This window comes from Oncorhynchus mykiss, chromosome 15 (assembly GCF_057628025.1).
Source record: "Oncorhynchus mykiss isolate SJ-2025 chromosome 15, ASM5762802v1, whole genome shotgun sequence".
Taxonomy (NCBI): Eukaryota; Metazoa; Chordata; class Actinopteri; order Salmoniformes; family Salmonidae; genus Oncorhynchus; species Oncorhynchus mykiss.
In genome coordinates, this window is record NC_143036.1 from 25,614,945 (window position 1) to 25,637,314 (window position 22,370).

Below are 22,370 nucleotides of genomic sequence, written 5' to 3' on the forward strand. Positions count from 1 at the left end.
TCAAAACAAGACATGGTATCAAGAACTAGATAAAAACTAGCTGAAACGAGCTACATGGCAGCCTCTTGCCATTGTTGCTAGCCACAGTATCTAGCCACCCAGAATCACAACATCACACTAATTTCTGCACCATTGAGGGCGAGCATCATTTTCGTGATGTTGTCAGCTAACCCATCTATTTGGAGTTGTTCTAGGAATGACCTTATTTGGGCATGGAATGTGAATTCATACAGGGACCTCTGTCTAGAATCTAGATAACACTTTCGGAGGAGGTAGAATGAAAGGACAGCACTAAGCACACACTTCATGGTCTGCCCATTTAATAATAGGTTTGCCTTAACATTACCAAGAGATTTTAGAACATCTAAAATGTGTGATGAAATTTAACACAAAGATAATGTATTGTAAATAGCTATCAATAACTGCATTATTATTGACAATATATTATCATTTCAGTTGTCTTTCAGTTTATATTTATTTTCAAAGTAAAATAAAATGTGTGTCATTCAAATTACATGACAAAAATCTGAAACATTTTATTGACAGGAGAAAACAAATAAAACACTTTTATTTTCAATGAAACGTCATCGTATTATGTTCTATGCAATGGACCCTATAGCCATACAACAGTTGCAACCATATACATTCAAATGAAAAACACAGATTAAACATGCCATTCATAAAAATATCTTTACAAAAATGTACATTTCTATGCAACAATATTTTTTTAATTGCACATCTCTAAAATACCCTTTTCCACTCCCAACCCAAGTACAGTATTCTTTTAAACACAGGGGGTCAATTGCAACAAGGTCACGATATCATCTAATTTTCAGGGCTTTAAGATCATATCCAACTCTGTGATGTTTCCATGGTTGTTGGTTAATCCTCTCCACTGGCACCAAATGACACTTGTTGCTTTTGATAGCAAGGTTTGCTTTGATTTGCAAGGTGCAGAGTAGCATAAACCGCAGACAAAATGATGGAGTTAGATTTGAGTTAAAGATGACCTTGTATGCAAAACATGACATACTACTAATTGCATTACCCGTCAGTAAACAAACAAACAAAACCCAGATAATTGGTCTATGGAGACTCTTTTCTCCACTCAAATCAGCTAAGAATTCAATCAAAGCCTGCAATTTAAAAAAATCCACACTGCTGAACCAGAGGCTAAAAACTCTATCAATAGTATTAAAATGAGCATTTCCCTTGATCCACCTAGTAGGCCTACATTATTATCTAATGTATTACTTTATCTACTTAAAATATGCTTTGAGTGGTATAGTGACAATGTGTTTCAGCAGTGTGGATGTACTGCAGTGACGACCTGATTGAATTTCAAACTATGTTTTTGACAGGAATGAATGGGATATATCATTGTGAAATCAAAACAGGTAGTGAGTGGTATGACCATTTTCTTAAAGACATTCCACAATACAAAAGTAGTGATAATATTAATAAACAGAAATCTAATTTGAGTGGATTGTATGAAAATCAAATATTGTGTAGAGGCAGTTTCTGAACCTTCTGAATTCTACTCCAAATACAAAGACCTCTTTCAGCGGAGAAATCTCAACATACAAAGTGTACAAGAATGTGTATCGATATAATCCTCTGCTCTTTCTATTTATGTTATCTGAAACCTTGAATCTGTTTCACCTATCAGGTGACTCAATAACAATGAAACATCTGCAAAATCAACAACTTAAAAATTATCATTTCAATAACAGAAAAATATTTCAACATCCAATCCCAATAATGAGTTAAAAGTAGTCTAATTAGTTAATTGGGAGCAATTCTATTAATTATTCAATTTCGCTGATTTTCTAAATTGGATGAGATAAGTGACAGTATAGCACTATAATTCTCCCTCTTTTCATTTCTGCTCTGCTAGGTTTTTAAGCCTCTGCGCATATGGTGCTGCGGTGGCGGTGCAGTGAGCTCAAATAAGGCAAAAGAACACAAGTTTCTCTCCTTGTCTCCTCTCCCGAGTACAGGTCAGATCCGTGTGGAGAGAGAGGGCACAGCTTCCTACAAAGTGATGTATGCTGGGTAGTACAAACTGTGCAGGGCTGGCTACAGCGAGACACTGTTCCCTGGTAGGAAGCCAAAGCAGACGTTGGCTGGCTATCACAGGAAGCCCGTTTTCCCTTTGAAATTTGGTAGGAGGTCAGAATAAAGAATGGATCATCCCCCCCAGGACATGCATGTGATGAATGGATAATCTGGAAAAATCTGGAAAAGTTACGCTAAAGCGATCGCTTATGCATGGGTAAGACTGATGCTCCTCTGTACCTTTCCAAATCCTTAAAAAACAAAAACCCATTTGTGATCTCGATAATGCATGATTTATCATAATTTATTACTTTCGGGCCAAATGGGAAAAAAACAGAGGTCAAATAGACAGGACAAAAATGTAAATGCTTACGCAAAAATGGTCCTCTGACTGTGTTCAGCACTGAAAATAAAAGGCATACACAAACGAATATGAACATAACTCAAGGGAATGACAGTTATCATCAGCAAATATCCCACTCAACTACAATTTTAATGAGTATTTTCTTCTCTCTCTAGCATCAATATGATTGAATCAGTCTCTTGAAAACAATTGCAAATTGAATATCTAGGAGTGAATTCGGGCAGATGCAGTAAAATTATATATTTTTTTCTGACAGCAGCAGGCCATATTCATATAGTTACTGCTGCACAGTGGGGCATCTGAATGTTGTTCAACGTCTCCGCTACACAGAGATAGAGATGGAAAAGAAGGAGACTACCATCTTGTTTTTACACCACACAATGGTTCCTTCCCCCAGAGATCCTTTGGTTTCTCTAGGAGGTGATGAGGATGTCTCTTGATGCTGTAGAGAAGACGGAGAGATGTTCGCTCCCTCGTCCTGAAGACATAAACAATTGACAATGACAAAAATGCAGATGAGAAAACAGGAAATAGCCGCAGGCTTTCCTTTGTATTAATGTGACTATTTATAATACCGCAAATCGGACGATTACACAGTGCTTAATGCTCGCATAGTTAGAATTTGGGGAAGTTTGTTGATCCTTTTGGGAGTAGGGACTAGAACTTCCATAATCCTTCCAGACATTCTATCTAGAGCTCTTCACTCTGATGTTCAATCCAATCGTTGCTACCAGCAAATAAAATATAATGTATTTGTCAAATGCCCCGAATACAACACTTTACAGTGATCTGCTTACTTACGAGCCATATCCCATCAATGCAGAGTTAAAAAGTAAGAAAATTAACAAATAAAAACACAGTCAAATAACAATAACGAGGCCATATACGAGGCATACTGGTCAACGTGCAGGGGTACAAGTTAATTGAGGTAATACTGTATGTACTAGGCAATCAGGATAGGTAATAAACAGAGTAGCAGCAGTGAATGTGTAGAGTGTGAAAGTGTGTTTTTGTGTGTGTGACTATGTGTATGTTGGAGTGTTAGTGTGTGGGTAGAGTCCAGTGAGTGTACATGGGGCGAGTGCAAGAATGTCAGTGCAAAAACAAGGGGGTTAATGCAAACAGCCCGGGTAGCCATTTGATTAACTGTTCAGCAATTTTATGGCTTGGTGGTAGAAGCTGTTTAGGAGCCTTTTGGTCCCAGACTTGGTACCGGTACCACTTGCCGTGTGGTAGCAGAGAGAACAGTCTATGACTTGGATGGCTGGAGTCTGACCAGTTTTAGTGCCTTCTCCTCTGACACCGCCTCTGACACCGCCTGGTACAGAGGTCCTGGATGGCAGGAAGCTCGGCCCCAGTGATGTACTGGGCAGTATGCACTAACCTTTGTAGAGCCTTGTGGTCAGAAGCCAAGCAGTTGCCATACATAGCAGTGATGCAGCCAGTCAAGATGCTCTCAATGGTGCAGCTGTAGAATGTTTTGAGAATCTGAGGGCCCATGCCAAATCTTTTCAGCCTCCCAAAGGGCAAGAGTCATTGTTGTGCCCTCTTAGTGGTGTGGATATCGAGGAAGTTGAAGCTCTCAACCCGCTCCACTACAGCCCTGTTGATGTAAATGGAGGCATGCTCGGCCCTCCGTTTCCTTTGTCTTATTCATGTTGAGGGAGAGGTTGTTGTCCTGGCACCACACTTCCTGATCTCTGATATCTGTTGCAGAGGGAGGTGTTTAATCCCAGGGTCCTTAGCTTAGTGATGAGCTTGGAGGGCACTATGGTGTTGAACGCTGAGCTGTAGTTAGTCATTTAGACAGGTTACTTTGGCATTCTTGGGCAAAGGCAGAGTATTACAGTCTGGGTCAGGGAGAGGTTGAAAATGTCAGTGAAGACACTAGTCAGTGCATGGTAATCCGTCTGGCCCTGAGGCCTTGTAAGGTTAACCTGTTTAAAGGTCTTACCCATAATCGGCTAAGGGATCGTGATCAAACAATCGTCCGGAACAGATGGTGCTCTCATGCGTGGTTCAGTGTTGCTTGCCTAAAAGCGAGCATAGAAGGTATTTAGCTCATCTGGTAAGCTCCAGTCACTGGACAGCTCGTTGCTGGATTTCCCTTTGTGATCCGTGATAGTTTGCAAGCCCTGCCACTTCCAACGAGCATCAGAGCCGGTGTAGTAGGATTCGGTCCTGTATTGACGCTTTGACTGTTTGATGGTTCATTGGCGGGCATAGCAGGAGTTTCTTATAAGCGTCCAGATTAGTGTCCCTCTCCTTGAACGCGGCAGCTCCAGCATTTAGCTCAGTGCAGATGTTGACTGTAATACATAGCTTCTGGTTGGGATATGTACGTACGGTCACTGTGGGGATGACGTCGTAGATGCACTTATTATTAAAGCCGGTGATGTGGTAAACTCCTCAATGCCATCGGATGAATCCCAGAACAGTCTGTGCTAGTGAAATGGTCCTGTCGCTTAGCATCCACTTCAATGGACCACTACCTGTTTGAGTTTTCGCTTGTAATCAGGAAACAGGAGGATAGTGTTATGGTTCGATTTGCCAAATGGAGGGCGAGGGAGAGCTTTGCATGCGTCTCTGTGTGTGGAGTAAAGGTGATCTAGAGTTGCACAGGTGACATGCTGATACACATTTTGTAAAATGCATTTCAGTTTTCCTGCATTAAAATCCACAAGGAGCGCTGCCTCTGGTGAGCATTTTCTTGTTTGCTTATGGCCCTATGCAGCTTGTTGAGTGCGGTCTTAGTGTCAGCATCGGTTTGTGTTGGTAAATAGACAGCTTGGAAAAATATAGAAGAAAACGCACTTGGAATATAGTGAGGTATTCTAACTCAGGCGAGCAGGACCTCGAGACTTCCTTGATATTGAAGATTGCGCACCAGCTGTGGTTAGCAAATTAACTGAGCTTACCTGAAGCTGCCGTTCTGTCCTGCCGATGTATAGAAATAACAGCCTGATTTATATTTTCCATGTCCTTGGACATGGACTCGGTAAAACATATAATATTACAGTTCTTCAGATCCCGTTGATAGTATAGTCTCAAACAGAGCTCGTCCAGTTTATTCTCCAGTGATAGTGTTGGGGATTTGGTCTTGGTCCGGGATGATCAATAGGTCCTTTGACTCCTATTCATTGAAGTATAAGTCCTCATCCGAATTGACGTTAGTGATAGCTGTTCTGATATGCAGAAGCTTTTTTGGTCATAGGAAATTATGCTGGAAACATTATGCACAAAAAAAAAAAGATAAGATCAGCACAAAAAAAAAACACACAAAATAGCATAATTGGTCAGGAGTCAGTCAAATGGCTGCTCTTCCCTCCATTGTAATGTGTTTGGGTCTTATGGGTCTTATGTGTTTTAGAGAACAGTCTTATGTCTTAGCAGAACAGTTTGTGTTTGAAGTGTTTTAGGTATTTTTAAAGATTGCACTCTGAGGTTGCGCTGCACATGGTTGGGGCCACCGATCGAATTTGAAAGTGGCAAACATATGAAAAGGAAATGGGTAATGGCAGTGTGACATATGGCTGGCTGTTTTATATGTGGATGAGCAAGGGAATTGGCTCTCCAGATGAACGGATAGGCAGGGAAAGGCAGAGAGGCAGAGAGTGAGAGAGATAAAGGGAAAGATAACTTGGCATTGTCCATTACAGCCATATGCTATGACTTTTAACACCATATGTGGCCAACATAGTACTTCACATATGATCTCCCATGTAGCATTTCCTCCAACCTTAAACCAAAAAAAGACAACACATTCAATGATAATAAAACCTAATGAATACTGTAACAACCATGAATAGAACATTTTCTCTAGTCTACATCAAGGCTAGTGGTCTCATCTATCAGTCAGTCTCTAAGAGAACTTTGGATTAATGTAGCATCATTTGGACAGAAGTCATAAATACTACTAAATAGCCCTGCTAGGATAACTCTGCATGCTGGGCCTAGTGATGATGTGGCTTCCTTGGTCATTACCCTGAGCCTGAGAGGACGACAGGCGAGAAGAAACAATTTTCCTCGGGCCCTGCCATTCATTCAGTCTCTCCACTTCCACACTATTAAATGAGATGAATGTTGTTTGTGGCCAGTTCTGGCCCATTGCAACTCCATTACTACGCTCTCTGTCAGCGTCTGCATTAGCTGCCCTTCACTGGAGCTACTCGGCCCTATGTCTGTCACAGTGCTTTTACTTTAGGACATGATTGAAGAGTCGATGCTTGGTGATGGTTAAGATTAAGGGCTAGATTCTATCAGATCCGCGCTAGCTGACCTCCGCATAGCGGTTGTTTTGGTGGTGTCGGAGGTGGAACTGCATTAGAGCTGTCCAATCCACAAGCGGCTCCTGGCATTAAACCTAAAGCGGACATTGCCATTGGCTGCACGGAGCCGCATTTAGAGAAATCGCATGTAGCCTTGTTTATAAGTTTGAACACTGGAATGTGAGATGTAATCTACACCTTGATTAGACTGATAGAAATCCTCGTAATTTTGTTGAATGTTTTTCAATTTGAGTGTCCTTATTATTATTAGTAGCCTGCACTTTCTCATTCTGAACTTGTAATGCGAGTGGGACGGGTGTGGCTTTGTGACAATGACCGGAAAACACAGCCGCTCACCGATTTGACAGCTCTAACACTGTTACACCTCCGACACTGCCAAAATACCAGCTATGCGTGTGTCCGCTACCGCAGGTTAATGCTTGATCTGATTGAATCTAGGCCTAACGAAAAACTTCAATAATTGTGACATTTGTGATTTACTAAGGTTCATGAAACTAAAGGAAAACGTTAGAGAACCTAAAATGGCTGACTAAACAAGCTTAGATTATATAATTTTCAAAAGTTTATTGATTCCAAATTCTTACCTGTTCTCAGTTGTCAATGTCAGAAACATGGTTCTCTATCTGAAAAGATAAGGACGAAATGCATCAGTATTTAAAATCCAATTTGTGCAGTTCTAATGTAATCAGCTATAAAACAAACCCTGCTTAAATCAGAACTTAATTCAGGGTTTTTCAAGTTGTTGGAGATCTCTGTCAACTTGAAAAAAAAATGTCCTGGCTCATTGTACATTACCAATTTATCTGATCAATATGACCTTGAATGAAGAAACAAATAAATATCCCACACACTCGCTGGGAAAAATAATCTCTTCTATTAGCGAGAAGACAAGGCTTAGCTCTTGGACGGCATGCACCCGCTCCATTTTATAATGGGTCATAAATATCGCACAATAGGGAAAGCATGGTGGCATTGAACCACAGATGAACCACACAGATAATTCCTTCGATCTTCCTGCTTGAACTTGAAATAATGTGTACTCTATGAGGAGCAAGACTCAGCAGGGATGATATAATTATTTAGAAAAATGACATGCTCAAATAGCATCCTATTTGTGATAACTGTGAGAAATATTAATAAGGTGAGTTGTTGACTGAAGTGATCAATAATTGTAGCTGTCGTCTCAGCTGTTCCAGAAATTGTCAAAAATACTTTAGCTTTTTCCCTCAGTCTAGTTCTTTGTAGAGTATAAAATGGTGACTTTAAAGAACACGTTCAGTTCCCTCAGTAGCAACTCCATCTTCATTTTCATATTTGGACCGGTTAAGACAGGCCTCCAAGTCCCCCTGGTATGTCTGCAGCGCCCTGTTTTAATTACAACCCATGACAGCGTGTGTGGTGTGGGGTGTGTGTGTGCACGCACGTGCGTTGGTGTGTGTATGAACAGGGACCTGCCACTGCCTTCAGTTGAGTTGGGCTGTCAGGGAGAAACTGTCTGTGGTGGCACACTCATCATTTACTCATGAGCAAACTCACACTGCTTTTCAGATCTTGAGCCATGAATAATTTGGCAGAATTAACTTTCTTAAGGGCAAGACTGGTGTGCCCAATTTAAATCTCCTATCCCAAACCACTGTCTCCACTGCCCTCCTTCCAGGCCCCCTTTTTCTTACCAGATGATGGCTGCCCTCTTCGTCGTAGTCATCCTCGCCCCCGTCAGTCATCTCTCCGGCCTCGACATCCAGTGCTCTGTTGCCCGCCTCCTCCCCGGAGTTCTCAGCTGTCTCCGACACAGACTCCTCATGGAGAGAGTCACAGTTGTCCTCATACTTTCTTTGAGCCTCTGGAGAAAACGTGAAAGAAAGAGTCAGAGGAGGACAAAGAATTGAGACCAAAGTAACTGGTGACAAAAAGTAACAAGATGCTGACTAGCTACTCTGAGGGGATAAGGAGAGACTTGCAATTGAGAATCGTAACATCATACTAATCAGTCTTGGTGAAACTGTGTTTAACATTTGAACAAGCTTTAAATGTTCTTCTACTTTACCTCCCCTGCTGTGAGACTGTCCTCTCTCTCTATATCTCTCTCTCCCTCTCTCTCTCTCTGACATGTTTTCTCTCTCTATCTCTCTCCCTCCGTTGCCCTCTCTTTCTCTCTGACACCCTTACCCTCTGTCTTTGCCCCCACCCACCTCCCCCTCACCTGACTCGGCTCTCTGCTGTTTCTCGATCTTCTCCAGGCGACCAAGCAGAGAGTCGATCTTTATCTTGATCTGAGTTAGCTCTCGTTTAATGGTCTGGAGCTGGTCCGTCTTCACTGCTGAGACATAATCAAAAACACAAACAGACAATAAATCAATTTACAGTTTTTCTCAATTGCTAAAACACAATTTCTGAAACCTTGCTCCATTTCCTGAAAACATTAAACACAAAACCTCATCTTCAAGCACTATTTACATAACCTCTGACTCCTCTTGCAAAATGAAACATTCGTGCCAACACAGTTTTACCTGTGTTCAAAATCAAACACTGCTCTCAAATCATAAACAAAGTGATCAAAATGATATACACTCTCAAGCAGTCAGTAAACAATACACCGAAAAATAGAAAACACATTGTTCAAAACGTACAATTCTCAGGGAGAAGTACATTTTGATGAACGAAAACATGTTATATCATAGTAGCTCAAAATTTATCAGAAATTACTACTCTCCTTTGCTCTTTGCAATTTTGTTTTTTGTTCTTCCTCCTCCTTGTACCCCTATTTTTACAGTACTGTACCCTGCATCTCACAAACTTGTCCTTTGTCTCTGTGATACTGTAATTCTTGTTCTTTGTTGATATGAACCTGCAACCAGTCAAAATATATTGAGCAGTCAGTATTGTTAATAAATGGAAAGCACAATGTTCAGGGCCATACAATTCATCCATTGTACAGTATACAGCCTACAATGCATTGTACTACAGTATCCATTCTCAGACTTTCTCCTTCGCCACCTTCAACAACCTGTTTGCTCTCTGAACTGGCGTATGTATATTGGTTGTGTCGCATCACTTGAAACAGGTTAAATCAATTTTGAGTGGTTGTGTTCAATCAATGACATATGTTCTCTATTTGTATTTGATTGTTGCCACTTGTGTTTACCAGTATGGATGACATGTGCATTAGAGTGCAGAATGTGTTTAGAGTTTTGCTGAAAAGTCTAAGTGAGATCTGCAAATTGTGTTTTATCATGTGAAATGGTTTAAGGTATTGACAACAGACTACATAATTAGCTAAATGAGTCCAGGCAACTGAGAACTTTGTTCAGCCAATGGGTTTTTAGTGTTTTAGCAATTGAGAAAAACTGTATTATACCATAGTGTGGGTTTATTTTTACAATATTATTTTTCTTTTAAACACCACTCAATGATTCATTTTCATAAACTGCGTATCACAGAACTGATGTTATCATCTGGTCGTACCCCAGGACCCCCCTATCATTCTATCTTTTCATCAAGCCAAGTTACATTTTCTCCAGGGGTGAACATATCAATTTATCTGACCGTGTACAGTTCTCCTATTTCAAATATGAAACCACTGCTTTCAATTAGGAGATTAGTTCATGGCTTACATCCACCATGATGATGATTCCTGCTCATTACCTGCGTTAACGGCTGTAGCCAACATCTCTCCTTATAATTTCTGATTACTTTTTGGGAACATAATAAGACAACACAAAGGGGATGATGCCATTTTGACATTATGTAACAACAGACTTGGGTTCAAATACATGTGCATTTCATTATTTGTTATTTACATAATACATTTTCTGTGTATTTGAATATTTTTAAGTAATGTGGCAGAATCAACTACTTCTATTGGAAGTATTTGAAAGTATTTTCAAATAATTTCATTTAAATATACTAATATTTGAAAGTGTTTTCAAATACTATTTTCAAATACCTGGGTTAAATGCATGGGAGTGTATCTGAGTCAGTGTTTGAGTATTTTCAAATACATGCCAATACTTTCCAAGTATATTTCCAAATACATTCCAATACTCAACTTGTCTTTTCAAATAAAAAATATCCAGATACTTACTTCCAAATATATTTTGGAATAATTGAAATACTGTTAAAGGAATTATATTCCTATTTGTTCATCAACCAATTCAATTAAAACACTCTGCCCATTTCTAAGAATTTGTAAGATACTTATTTGCATAAAATGGACAGAGGCTAGTCTCAAAATCAATCAATAGCGTTTATTCTCGAGAGTACTGATCATAATACAATGTACATTGGTTTATATCACATTTTGTCATAGCGTTTTGAATGCTGCTCCTCCGTCTCTCCGATATAATGGCAATATAGTTCACAAGCCTTCCCACATTGTCTGCCACCTGTTAAACAATCTACTAAGCCCAAGGTCTCTCCCCTCCCTGGGTAGAGACAGGATGTCCTGTAAGGAACACAGCATTCTAGCCAGTCTGACGATAGCTCCATTCGTTTCTAACAAGGAACAGACAGTCCTTCTAATTCTGGATGAAAACTACACACATTACATTCAGTATTATGATTATAATAAGATTCATACATCCAAGATTCATTTCCACCATAATTTGCAAATATATTCATTAAAAATCCTACAATGTGATTTTCTTATTTTTTTTTCTTATTTTGTCTGTCATAGTTGAAGTGTACCTATGATGACAACTACAGGCCTCTCTCATCTTTTTAAGTGGGAGAACTTGAACAATTGGTGGCTGACTAAATACTTTTTTTGCCCCACTGTATATGTATACACACCTACTCCTTCAAGGATGTTTCTTTTTTTAAACTATTTTCTCCATTGTAGAATAATAGTGAAGACATCAACACCTTGAAATAACACATATGGAATCATGTAGGAACCAAAAAAGTGTTAAACAAATCAAAATATATTTTATATTTTAGATTCTTCAAAGTAGCCACCCTTTGCCTTGATGACAGCTTTGCACACTCTTGGCATTCTCTCAACCAGATTCACCTGGAATGCTTTTCCAACAGTCTTGAAGGAGTTCCCACATATGCTGAGAACTTGTTGGCTGCTTTTCCTTCACTCTGCAGTCCAACTCATCTCAAACCATTTCAATTGGGTTGATGCTGGTTAAGTGTGCCTTGAATTCTAAATAAATCACAGACAGTGTCACCAGCAAAGAACTCTCACACCCCCTCCTCCATGCTTCACGGTGGGAACCACACATGCAGAGATCATCCGTTCACCTATTCGGCGTCTCACAAAAACACAGTGGTTGGAACCAAAAATCTCAAATTTGGGCTCAGACCAAAGGACAGATTTTCTCCGGTCTAATGTCAATTGCTCGTGTTTCTTGGCCCAAGCAAGTCTCTTCTTCTTATTACTGTCCTTTAGTAGTGATTTCTTGGCAGCAATTCGACCATGAAGGCCTGATACATGCAGTCTCCTCTGAACAGTTGATGTTGAGATGTGCCTGTTACTTGAACTCTGTGAAGCATTCATTTGGGCTGCAATTTCTGAGGCTGGTAACTCTAATGCACTTATCCTCTGCAGCAGAGGTAACTCTGGGTCTTCTTTTCCTGTGGCGGTCCTCATGAGAGCCAGTTTAATCATAGCGCTTGATGGTTTTTGCGACTGTACTTGTTCTTGAAATTTTCCGGATTGACTGCTCTCATGTCTTAAAGTAATGATGGACTGTCATTACTCTTTGCTTATTTGAGCTGTTCTTGCCATAATATGGATTTGGTGTTTCACCAAATACAGCTATCTTCTGTATACCACCCCTACCATGTCACAACACAACTGATTGTCTCAAACGCATTAAGAAGGAATGAAATTCTACAAATACATTTTTAACAAGGCACACCTGTTAATTAAAATGCATTCCAGGTGACTGGTTGAGAGAATGCTGGTTGAGAGAATGCCAAGCGTGTGCAAAGCTGTCTTCAAGGCAAAGGGTGGCTACTTTGAAGAATCTCAAATATATTTTGACTTGTTTAACACTTTTTTGGTTACTACATGATTTTATGTGTTATTTCATAGTTTGGTTTTCTACAATATAGAAAATAGTAAAAATAAAGAAAATCCCTGGAATGAGTAGGTGTGTCCAAATTTTTGACTGCTATTGTATATATATTTTTTAAATATCTTCCTTTATTATTTTCCCCTAACCCTACCACCTCTCCCCTAATTGGTGTTAACTCAGGGACAACAACACTTAGGCTTCTACTTCCAGCTAATACATACTATATACATTTTACAGACACAGTATATTTTACAATAGTTATGTTTTGTTTATTTTTAGTCCTATCCTTAGCTTACCTCCAGTTTTGATTTCTATTTTTCACATATTTTCCAACTGTGCTGTTTCACAAAAGTTCTGAACCTATATGAATTCTACGGACACTATATATTTAAGCAATACTGCCTGAGGAGATGTGGTATATGGCCAATATACTACGGCTAAGGGCTGTTCTTAGGCACAATGCAAAGCGGAGTGCCTGGACACAGCCCTTAGCCGTGGTATATTGGCCATATATCACAAACCCCCGAGGTGCCTTATTGCTATTATAAACTGGTTACCAATGTAACATATATAAATATGTTTTTGTCATACCCATGGTATACGGTCTGACATACCACAGCAGTCAGCGTTCAGGGCTTGAACCACCCAGTTTATAATTTACATTAGTTATCTTGTTATTTTTAGTCTCACCCTTCAGCTCCACTCAACCCCTTCCATCTTCCATGCCTTCTATTAGGCATATATTTTTCAACTGTGCTGTGAAGTTGAACAAAAGCTTGGAACCTTTCTATTCTCATAGTGTCTAATGATTGTAATTTAAAGATAACATTTTTGCTAAGAGTATATTTATATTATTGATCGATTTGCTATGACTTTTCAAATCACCCAGCAGTGCTATTTGCAGAGTTAGCTCCAGGTGAGTGTTGAAATTCTTCCACCATTCCTGAACCAGAGACCAAAAACAAGCTACTGTACATAGACAGTACCAAAACAAAGGATCTAATGATTCTGTCTCTTTGAAGCAAAATCTGCAGAGCTGGGTTGGTTGTATGCCCCATATTCAGTATATATATATATATATATATATATATATATATATATATATATATATATATATATATATATATATATATATAAATATATGTAAAAATATAAATAGCATTCTATTGGTTGAAAGAATTTTGTAGAATAATTTACATTGAAAAACTCTTAAGTTATGTATCAGTTCATAAACCATGTACCATGTAACCATGTATCAGTTCATGTGCCATGGAATCGGTACTTTGAAAATATCTTCCCAAATATTTTACAATCTATATGGTACAGTTGTCAATTTCTTTATGGTTGAAAATTTGACAACCGTCAAAATAGGGAAAAACAGACAGCACAAGTCTGAAATAAGAAAACGGACTTTGACGCCAATCAAAGCTGGTCAGTGTCAGAACGAGGACGGATGAGTGGCTGTGTGAAGCAGTCCCATCACTTATTTCTTGGGCTTTAGATGCCGAATCAGAAGCCTCTGAAAAATGTTGTAGAAATCTTCATTATGTGAAATCTCATGGCTGCTTTGTAGCCACTATTTATTGTTAAAACATTGATTTATTACACAAAAACACATCATTAAGCTCCCCGCTGTTGTTCTCTCCTCTACTTTTTCACCAAGGACATTTCCTACACTCTTAGAAAAAAAAGGTGCTATCTAGAACCTAAAAAGGTTATTTGTCAGTCCACATAGGAGAACCCTTTAAAGTAACCTTTTTGGTTCCAGGTAGAATCCTACTGGGTTCCATGTAGAACCCTTTCCACAGAGAGTTCTACATGAAACCCAAAAGGGTTCTCCTACGGGGACAGTAGAAGAACCCTTTTTGGAACCCTTTTTTCTAAGAGTATACAGTGTTGCTATTAGATCAGGAGAAAGAGCCTTATCTCTAGGGAAAGCAGATAGGGCTGGTGGAACTTATTTCTATTGCCCCTTTCCTAGCTGATCAGTTGAACTTATTTAACTTTATTTACAATGACGACCTGGACACAGTTGAAGCCATCGAGGTCTTTGTCTCTCTTGCCCAGTCCAACATCAAACCACAAGCGCCTGACCCTAGAGGTGACATGGCCCCTTGTTGACCTTGAAAGTATTGGTCGGGAAGGACATACGTGTGGACAGAACATGTGTTTGCATTCTGTGGTGTTTGTAAATGCATTCGCTACATTCAAAGCAGCATTGTGTTTGTCTGGTATGCAATCCTACTTCAGATGCAATGCAGAGTCAATGTGTGTCTTGGAATCACAAGTCAGCCAACTGTTGTTCCCTAAAGTGGCCATGGACTCTGTTGTTTGAGCGTTGAGAGCTCTGGATCAACCATACCACAGACAGAGAAAATAGAAAGTATAGAGGATATAGTGGAGATGAAGAATGGTGCCAAGGAGGTGTGATTTTTGATACATTGAAGTCTCCCTCCTTCATTGCTGTCCCCTCGATGCTTTTGGCAGGCGAGCGCACAGGCACAGACGCACACGCAAGCATGCATGCACACACACTCACAGCAATTTGTTATTTCAACAGTCAACAACAACTGCGTATGCTTTGGGCAACTTTGTCCTTTGATGATAAGAAAGTGTGGAGCCATTTCTAATTTATCAGTGACTTCAGGCCCTGTTCCTTTGTGCTATAAGCCACACGAGCCACAGATAGAGAGAGACTCCAGACATACCCAGCCTAATCCAACATAATTTCATCAACAGCAACCCTCTGATAGCTCAGCATTACAGAGAAAAACAACATAGTCTCTTCTATTTCTATCGGGTGGATGGATGGATCTTATTCTGGGACTTAACGATGACCCATAGAGAGGAATGTGTTCTTGGAGATAGCGACGGTCTCTTTGAAGCACTGCAAGATTAAGATTGCAGCAGACAAGGAGAGTTCAGATTGTTCTTACCGAAGTCATTTGAGACCCTAGATAGCTTTAAGTCAAATAGAGCGCTAGGGAAATCTCCAGCATGCTCTGAGCAATGTGGTCTGTTTTGCCACTGGCAATACTTTTGTTGTCGTATGCAGAGCTTATCTCTATTCAATTGTAGAGGACGAAGAGGTCAATACTGAGAATATTAGTCCATTTGTCTGCTAGGCCTTGTCTTTGACAGCTATGGCTTACATAGGATCTGAATGGCTGTTATGCACCACAGCCCCTACAAACTATATAGATCCACCCACCCAAATCTTTGGACTATCTAACCATAGCTTGCTCCCAATCCGTCTACGTCAATAGAAACAGCAATTTCTCACGGTTCTGACTTTAGCGACTGTGGCTACCAGATATAGAACCGTGATGCCCGGCTTGGAGAAAAATCAATATCGTCTATCCAAAAAAAAGGAGGAAAACATGTTTTTCCGCTCCCTCCATAAGTCCACCGCATCAGAGCCCCTTGACTGACGTTAGCAAGCTGTGGGTACTGATAACACTGCACTGAATAAGGGAGAAGCAGAAACCATACAGACCACACACTGAGTCCAATTATACAGCCTGTTCCTTATAGACTGCCGTTCAGGAACACAGAACTCTGATCAGTACGTTAAATGTAAAACATGGTCTTATTGTTCATTTGCTAATCAAACGATTCAATGTGGGTCAGAGACAGATATGGATGAATCGTTTGAGACTGGAAGGATACAGCGTTCTGTTTGCGCTCTACATTGCTGTTGCTCGTTCCTGTTGTCTCTGGAAACGGCATTGCTTTTTATAGTGGCAGAGAAAGTGCAAGTTGTGCTGAGGTAGGTTGGGACATGACAGCTCCTTTTGTTAAGGGAGAGTAAAATCATCAGTCTTTAAAAAAAAATCAGGTGGTTTACCAATGTGAAATAGTTGTATATTAAGCAACTTAATCTGTCTGTACATATTTTCCTGCTTCATTGGATTATTTATCCCCCTCACATTCAACGATACAATATCTATTATGTTTAGCTGAATGTTAGCAATATGTGTTAATCATTTTCCAATCCTAGTATTGCCACATTGGAATCAGCCACATATACAGTATAACAGTTGGTGAACCTACACTTGAGTCCGGAAGAAGTAGAGGAGGAGGAGGAGGTGGGTGGTCTGGAGGAAGAGGAGGAAGAGGAGGTGGTCTTTATGGGGAAGGATGTCTTCCCACGTCGTGTGGATGGAGCCAGGACCCGGGAGCGCTTTAAGGGGATCACCGCCCTGGGGGGTGGGGCCACCCGGCCATGGTAGTCAAACAGCCTGAGGACAGGAGGGAATTACACCCATAGAGATCAAACAGCCTGAGGACAGGAGGGAATTACACCCATAGAGATCAAACAACCTAATTCCGACTATTAGAGGAGGTGCTCCCACAATAATGTGATTTGTATCGCATACAAGTTAAAGTATTGGAATCCACTAATCCCATTCCAATACCTTTTCAAGCTTTTTTATGATATGAAAGCAAGCTTTGCTTTTATACTTACAGGGCCATCATACTTGACTGAGCAAGCTGTTTTGTACTGTAGTCATGTGGTGCCTGCCTGTATGTTCTTAAACATTTATTTTAGCAATACATGTCATTGAGGAAAAATATATATTTCATAATATATTTCATAAACATACTTGTTCGGTCAGTAGGTGCCCAACATAACAACAGGGTGGTGTGCTGGACACAGTCACTCATATAGAGGTCTATAGAGCATCTCTCCATTCCTAATTTCTGTAACCGTTAGCTTACCTGTGTAACATTGACATACAGTAAACTCAGAAACAGTTGTTTAGTAGAGCATGGCTGGTGTAGGCATTGTGGCGCTCATGTGAATTTCCTTGCTTTTTCGGCTTCAGACCCCTGCCTACTTCTCACTTAAAACATTGGTTTTTACACTGGAAGGTGATTATGCAAAATTCCAAAAAATATTTCCACATGCAAAAAGTAACTTTCAAAGATGTAATTTGCGCTTCAAATGATGTGTTTTGTCTCACATAATTTATTGTCAAAGGCCCGGTTTCCTAAAAGCATCTTAAGGCTAAGTTCACCGTTAAAACATTTGTAGGCACATGGTTACATCTCAGAGCTGTTTCCCAAAACCATCATTACTAAAGTTGAAAACACTCTTTATTTATCGACTGCCTCAGACCACCCGCAGAACAGATAACTGGGTCATTAGATGCTTTTTTTTGCCCACTTCATACATTGACGATCTCTGCTAAACCTAGAATAAAGATGTGTATCTGTCCCTCTGTGATCTCTGCTAAACCTAGAATAAAGATGTGTATCTGTCCCTCACAACGAAGTTTACTACAATATAAAGTTGCCAATGTCTTTGCAATTGTTATAAACAAGAAAAGGGTAAAAACAAAATGGCCTCAAATGAAAACCGAGATGACTGCATTAAAATATAAATACAGTAAGCTACATACAGTAGACCTATGTCTTGTGTTACAAAGTGGGATAAAATTGATTGGATTTACAGTTCCTTCAGAAAGTATTCATACCCGTCCGTATTCATACCCTTATTCCACATTTTGTTGTGTTACATTTCGTTGTGTCAATACATGTCAGAATCCCTTTGGCAGCGATTACAGCTGTGAGTCTTTCTGGGTTAGTCTCTAAGATGTTTGCACATCTTGATTGTACAATATTTTCAATTTTTTTGCTGAAAATTCTTCAAGCTCTGTCAAGTTGGTTGTTGATCATTACTAGACAACAATGTTCAGGTCTTGCCAATCACTTTAAGTCAAAACTGTAACTTGGCCACTCAGGAACATGCACTGTCTTCTTGGAAAGCAACTTGTGTTTTAGGTTATTGTCCTGACGAAAGGTGAATTCATCTCTCAGTGTCTAGTGGAAAGCAGGTTGTTCTCTAGGATTTTGCCTGTACTTTGCTCCATTCCGTTTCATATCCATATGATGATGCAGCCACCACTTTGCTTGAAAATATGAAGAGTGGTACTCAATAATTGGATATTCCCCAAACATAATTTGTTTTCGGGACCAAAAGTTAATTGTTTTGCCACAGTTTTTGAAGTATTTAGTGCCTTGTTGCAAACAAGATTTATGTTTTGGAATATTTGTATTCTGTACAGGCACCCTTTTCATTCTGTCAATTAGGTTAGTAATTGTGGAGTAACTACAACGTTGTTGATCCGTCCTCAGCTTTCTCCTATCATAGCCATTAAACTGTGTAACTGTTTTAAAGTCACCATTGGCCTCATGGTGAAATCCATGATCGGTTTCCTTCTTCTCCGGCAACTGAGTTAGGAAGGATGCCTGTATCTTTGTAGTGACTGGGTGTATTGATACGCCATCCACAGTGTCATGAATAATTTCACTATGCTCATAGGGATATTCAATGTCTGCTTATTTTTACCCATCTAGCAATAGGTGCCCTTCTTTGCGAGGCATTGGAAAACCTCTTGGGTCTTTGTGGTCGAATCTGTGTTTGAAATTCCCTGCCCGACTGATGGACCTTACAGATAATATGTGTGGGTACATAGATGAGGTAGTCATTCAAAAATAATGTTAAACAATATTATTGCACACAGAGTGAGTCCATGCAACTTATTATGTGACTTGTTAAGCACATTTTTGCTCTTGAACTTAGGTTTGTAATAACAAAGGGGTTGAATAACAAAGGGGTTGAATTTAAATTTGTAATTAATTTGTAAACATTTGAAAAACCATAATTCCACTTTGGCATTATGGGGTATTGTGTGTAGGCCAGTGACCATAACATCTCAATTGAATCATTTTTAGGCTCTAACACAACAAAATGTGGAAAAAGTCCAGGAGTTTTAATACTTTTTGAAGGCACTGTATTTCAATCATATTGAATCAATTTCAAGTTCAATCAATTTAGTTTTATTTTTCTAATTGTAGGCTACTGTCTGTAATTCTTACCTCAATTTCATGATGTGTAGGCCTAATAACATGTGTGCAATGATGTGCTAAATATTCCATTTAGTGCATAGCCTAAGCATTAGAATTAACCAATATTAATCAATATTTGCTGCCATAGGTGATAATTTCTTTCTAGGAGTTGATCCGTCGTCAGTATCTAATGTTAGGGTTTGAATGGAGAACGCTGATCGGAGATCAGCGCTGCCTTTCCTTTGATTCTATCAGTATCAACATGCTCTAACGGCGCACTTATTGAAAGTTCTTCATACATTCAATAAGTTCCCTACGTGGTGTTTTGGGATACGCATGTTAGTTCTTCGGCCATTATAGAAACAATGCATCATTAAAACACTTGTAAGCTTAAGTTCCATAGCTAAAGTTCCATCGCTATCGAGAAAACGGGCCCTGGCTATTACTTCATAGACATGTCTATTTGTATTTATACAAAACATATGGATTCTTCCTTTAAAGAGGGGAAGGGGGTGAATATCAACAGCACACAGATAAGCATACAAAGCTCTCCCTCGCCCTCCATTTGGCAAATCTGACCATAATATCCTCTTGATTCACCCTTAGAAGCAAAAATGAAAGCAGGAAGCACCAGTGACAAGATCAATAAAAAAGTGGTCAGATGAAGCAGATGCTAAGCTACAGGATTGCTTTTCTAGCACAGACTGGAATATGTTCAGGAATTCCTCCTATGACACTGAGGAGTACACCACATCAGTCATTGGCTTTGTCCCCACAGTGACCGTACGTACATACCCCAACCAGAAGCCATGGATTACAGGCAACATCTGCACTGAGCTAGAGGCTAGAGCTACCGCTTTCAAGGAGCAGGACTCTAACCCGCAAGCCTATAAGAAATCCCGCTATGCCCTCCAACAAATCATCAAACAGGCAAAGCGTCAATACAGCATGAAGATCGAATCATACTACACCGGGCTCTGATGCTCGTCGGATGTGGCAGGGCTTGCAAACCATTACAGACTACAAAGGGAAGCACAGCTGAGAGGTGCCAAGTGACACGAGCCTACCAGATGAGCTAAACTACATCTATGCTCGAGTCAAGTAACACTGAAACATGCATGAGAGCACCAGCTGTTCCGGATGACTGTGTGATCACGCTCTCCGAAGCCAATGCGAGTAAGACCTTTAAAAACAGGTCAACATTCACAAGGCTGCAGGGCCAGAAGGATTACCAGGACGTGTACTGCGAGCATGCGCTGGCCAATTGGCAAGTGTCTTCACTGATATTTTTTACCTTTCCCTGTCCGAGTCTGTAATACAAACATGTTTTAAACAGACCACCATAGTGCCTGTGCCCAAGAACATAAAGGCAACCAGCCTAAATGACCAAAGACCCATAGCACTCATGTCTGTAGCCATGAAGTGCTTTGAAAGGCAGATCATGGCTCACATCAACACCATCATCCCAGTAACCCTATATCCACTCCGATTTGCATACCACCCCAGCAGATCCACAGATGATGCAATCTCTATTGCACTCCACACACTGCCCTTTCACACCTGGACAAAAGGAACACCAATGTGAGCATGCTATTGATTGACTACAGCTCAGCGTTCAACACCATAGCTCCCTCAAAGCTCATCAATAAGCTAAGGACCCTGGGACTAAACACCTCCCTCTGCAACTGGATCCTGGACTTCCTGATGGGCCTCCCCCAGGTGGTAAGGGTAGGTAAAATCCTACCTGTCACGCTGATCCTCAACACAGGGGCCCCTCAGGGGTGCGTGCTCAGTCCCCTCCTGTACTCCCTGTTCACTCATGACTGGCACAGCCAGGCACGACTCCAACACCATCATTAAGTTTGCAGATGACACAACAGTGATCACCGACAACGATGAGACAGCCTATAGGGAGGAGGTCAAAGACCTGGCCGTGTGGTGCCAGGACAACAACCTCTCCCTCAACGTGATCAAGACAAAGGAGATGATCGTGGACTATAGGAAAAAGAGGACCGAGTACGCCCCCATTCTCATCGACGGGGTTGCAGTGGAGCAGGTTGAGAGCTTTAAGTTCCTTGGTGTCCACATCCCCAACAAACTAACATGGTCCAAGCACACCAAGACAGGCACGACAAAACCTTTCCCCCCTCAGGAGACTGAAAAGATTTGGCATGGGTCCTCAGATCCTCAAAAGTTTCAACAGCTGCACCATCGAGAGCATACTGACTGGTTGCATCACTGCCTGGTATGGCAACTCCTCGGCCTCCGCCCGCAAGGCACTACAGAGGGTATTGCAAATGGCCCAGTACATCACTGGTGCCAAGCTTCCTGCCACCCAGGACCTCTATACCAGGCGGTGTCAGAGGAAGGCACTAAAGATTGTCAAAGACTCCAGCATGGCAAGCGGTACCCGGAGCGCCAAGTCTAGGTACAAGAGACTTCTAACCAGCTTCTAACCCAAGCCATAAACTCCTGAACATCTAATCAAATGGCTACCCAAACTATTTGCATGTTAAACTGCATTGTTGGTTAGGGGCTCGTAAGTAAGCATTTCACTGTAAGGTCTAAACCAGTTTTACCAGTGACAAAGGTTCTTATTAAAGGACTGAAATGTGCATGTGAGAGCGATAAATTATACATTTAATAAAAACTGCTGCATCTACAAACATGTTGAGCCCAAATGTATCCAAGTGTAATTGTCACCTTGTGGACGCCGCAGCCTCGTTTTAATCCGACGTCTAGAATTGTTTCTAGATTTGGGCCCCAAGAATTCTGTAT

At 40.5% G+C, this 22,370-nt stretch overlaps 1 protein-coding gene across 6 annotated transcripts in view; it reads right to left on the bottom strand.

The window, feature by feature from the left end:
- Positions 1–303: 303 nt before the first annotated feature.
- ralylb (RALY RNA binding protein like b) overlaps positions 304–22,370 on the bottom strand; it is a 155,175-nt gene continuing 133,108 nt past the window's right edge. For 3 of the 6 annotated variants that reach the window (XM_036944133.2, XM_090199685.1, XM_090199687.1), the window contains 5 exons: positions 16,791–16,978; positions 8,915–9,028; positions 8,385–8,554; positions 7,296–7,334; positions 304–2,900 (listed from right to left, as the gene is read on the bottom strand). In XM_036944133.2, the coding sequence (XP_036800028.1) occupies positions 7,302–7,334; positions 8,385–8,554; positions 8,915–9,028; positions 16,791–16,978 (505 nt within the window). In that variant the 3' untranslated portion in view covers positions 304–2,900; positions 7,296–7,301. Of the gene's footprint in view, positions 2,901–7,295; positions 7,335–8,384; positions 8,555–8,914; positions 9,032–16,790; positions 16,979–22,370 lie in introns of all 6 variants that reach the window. The other 3 variants (XM_021562821.3, XM_021562820.3, XM_090199686.1) reach the window with 1 other exon arrangement.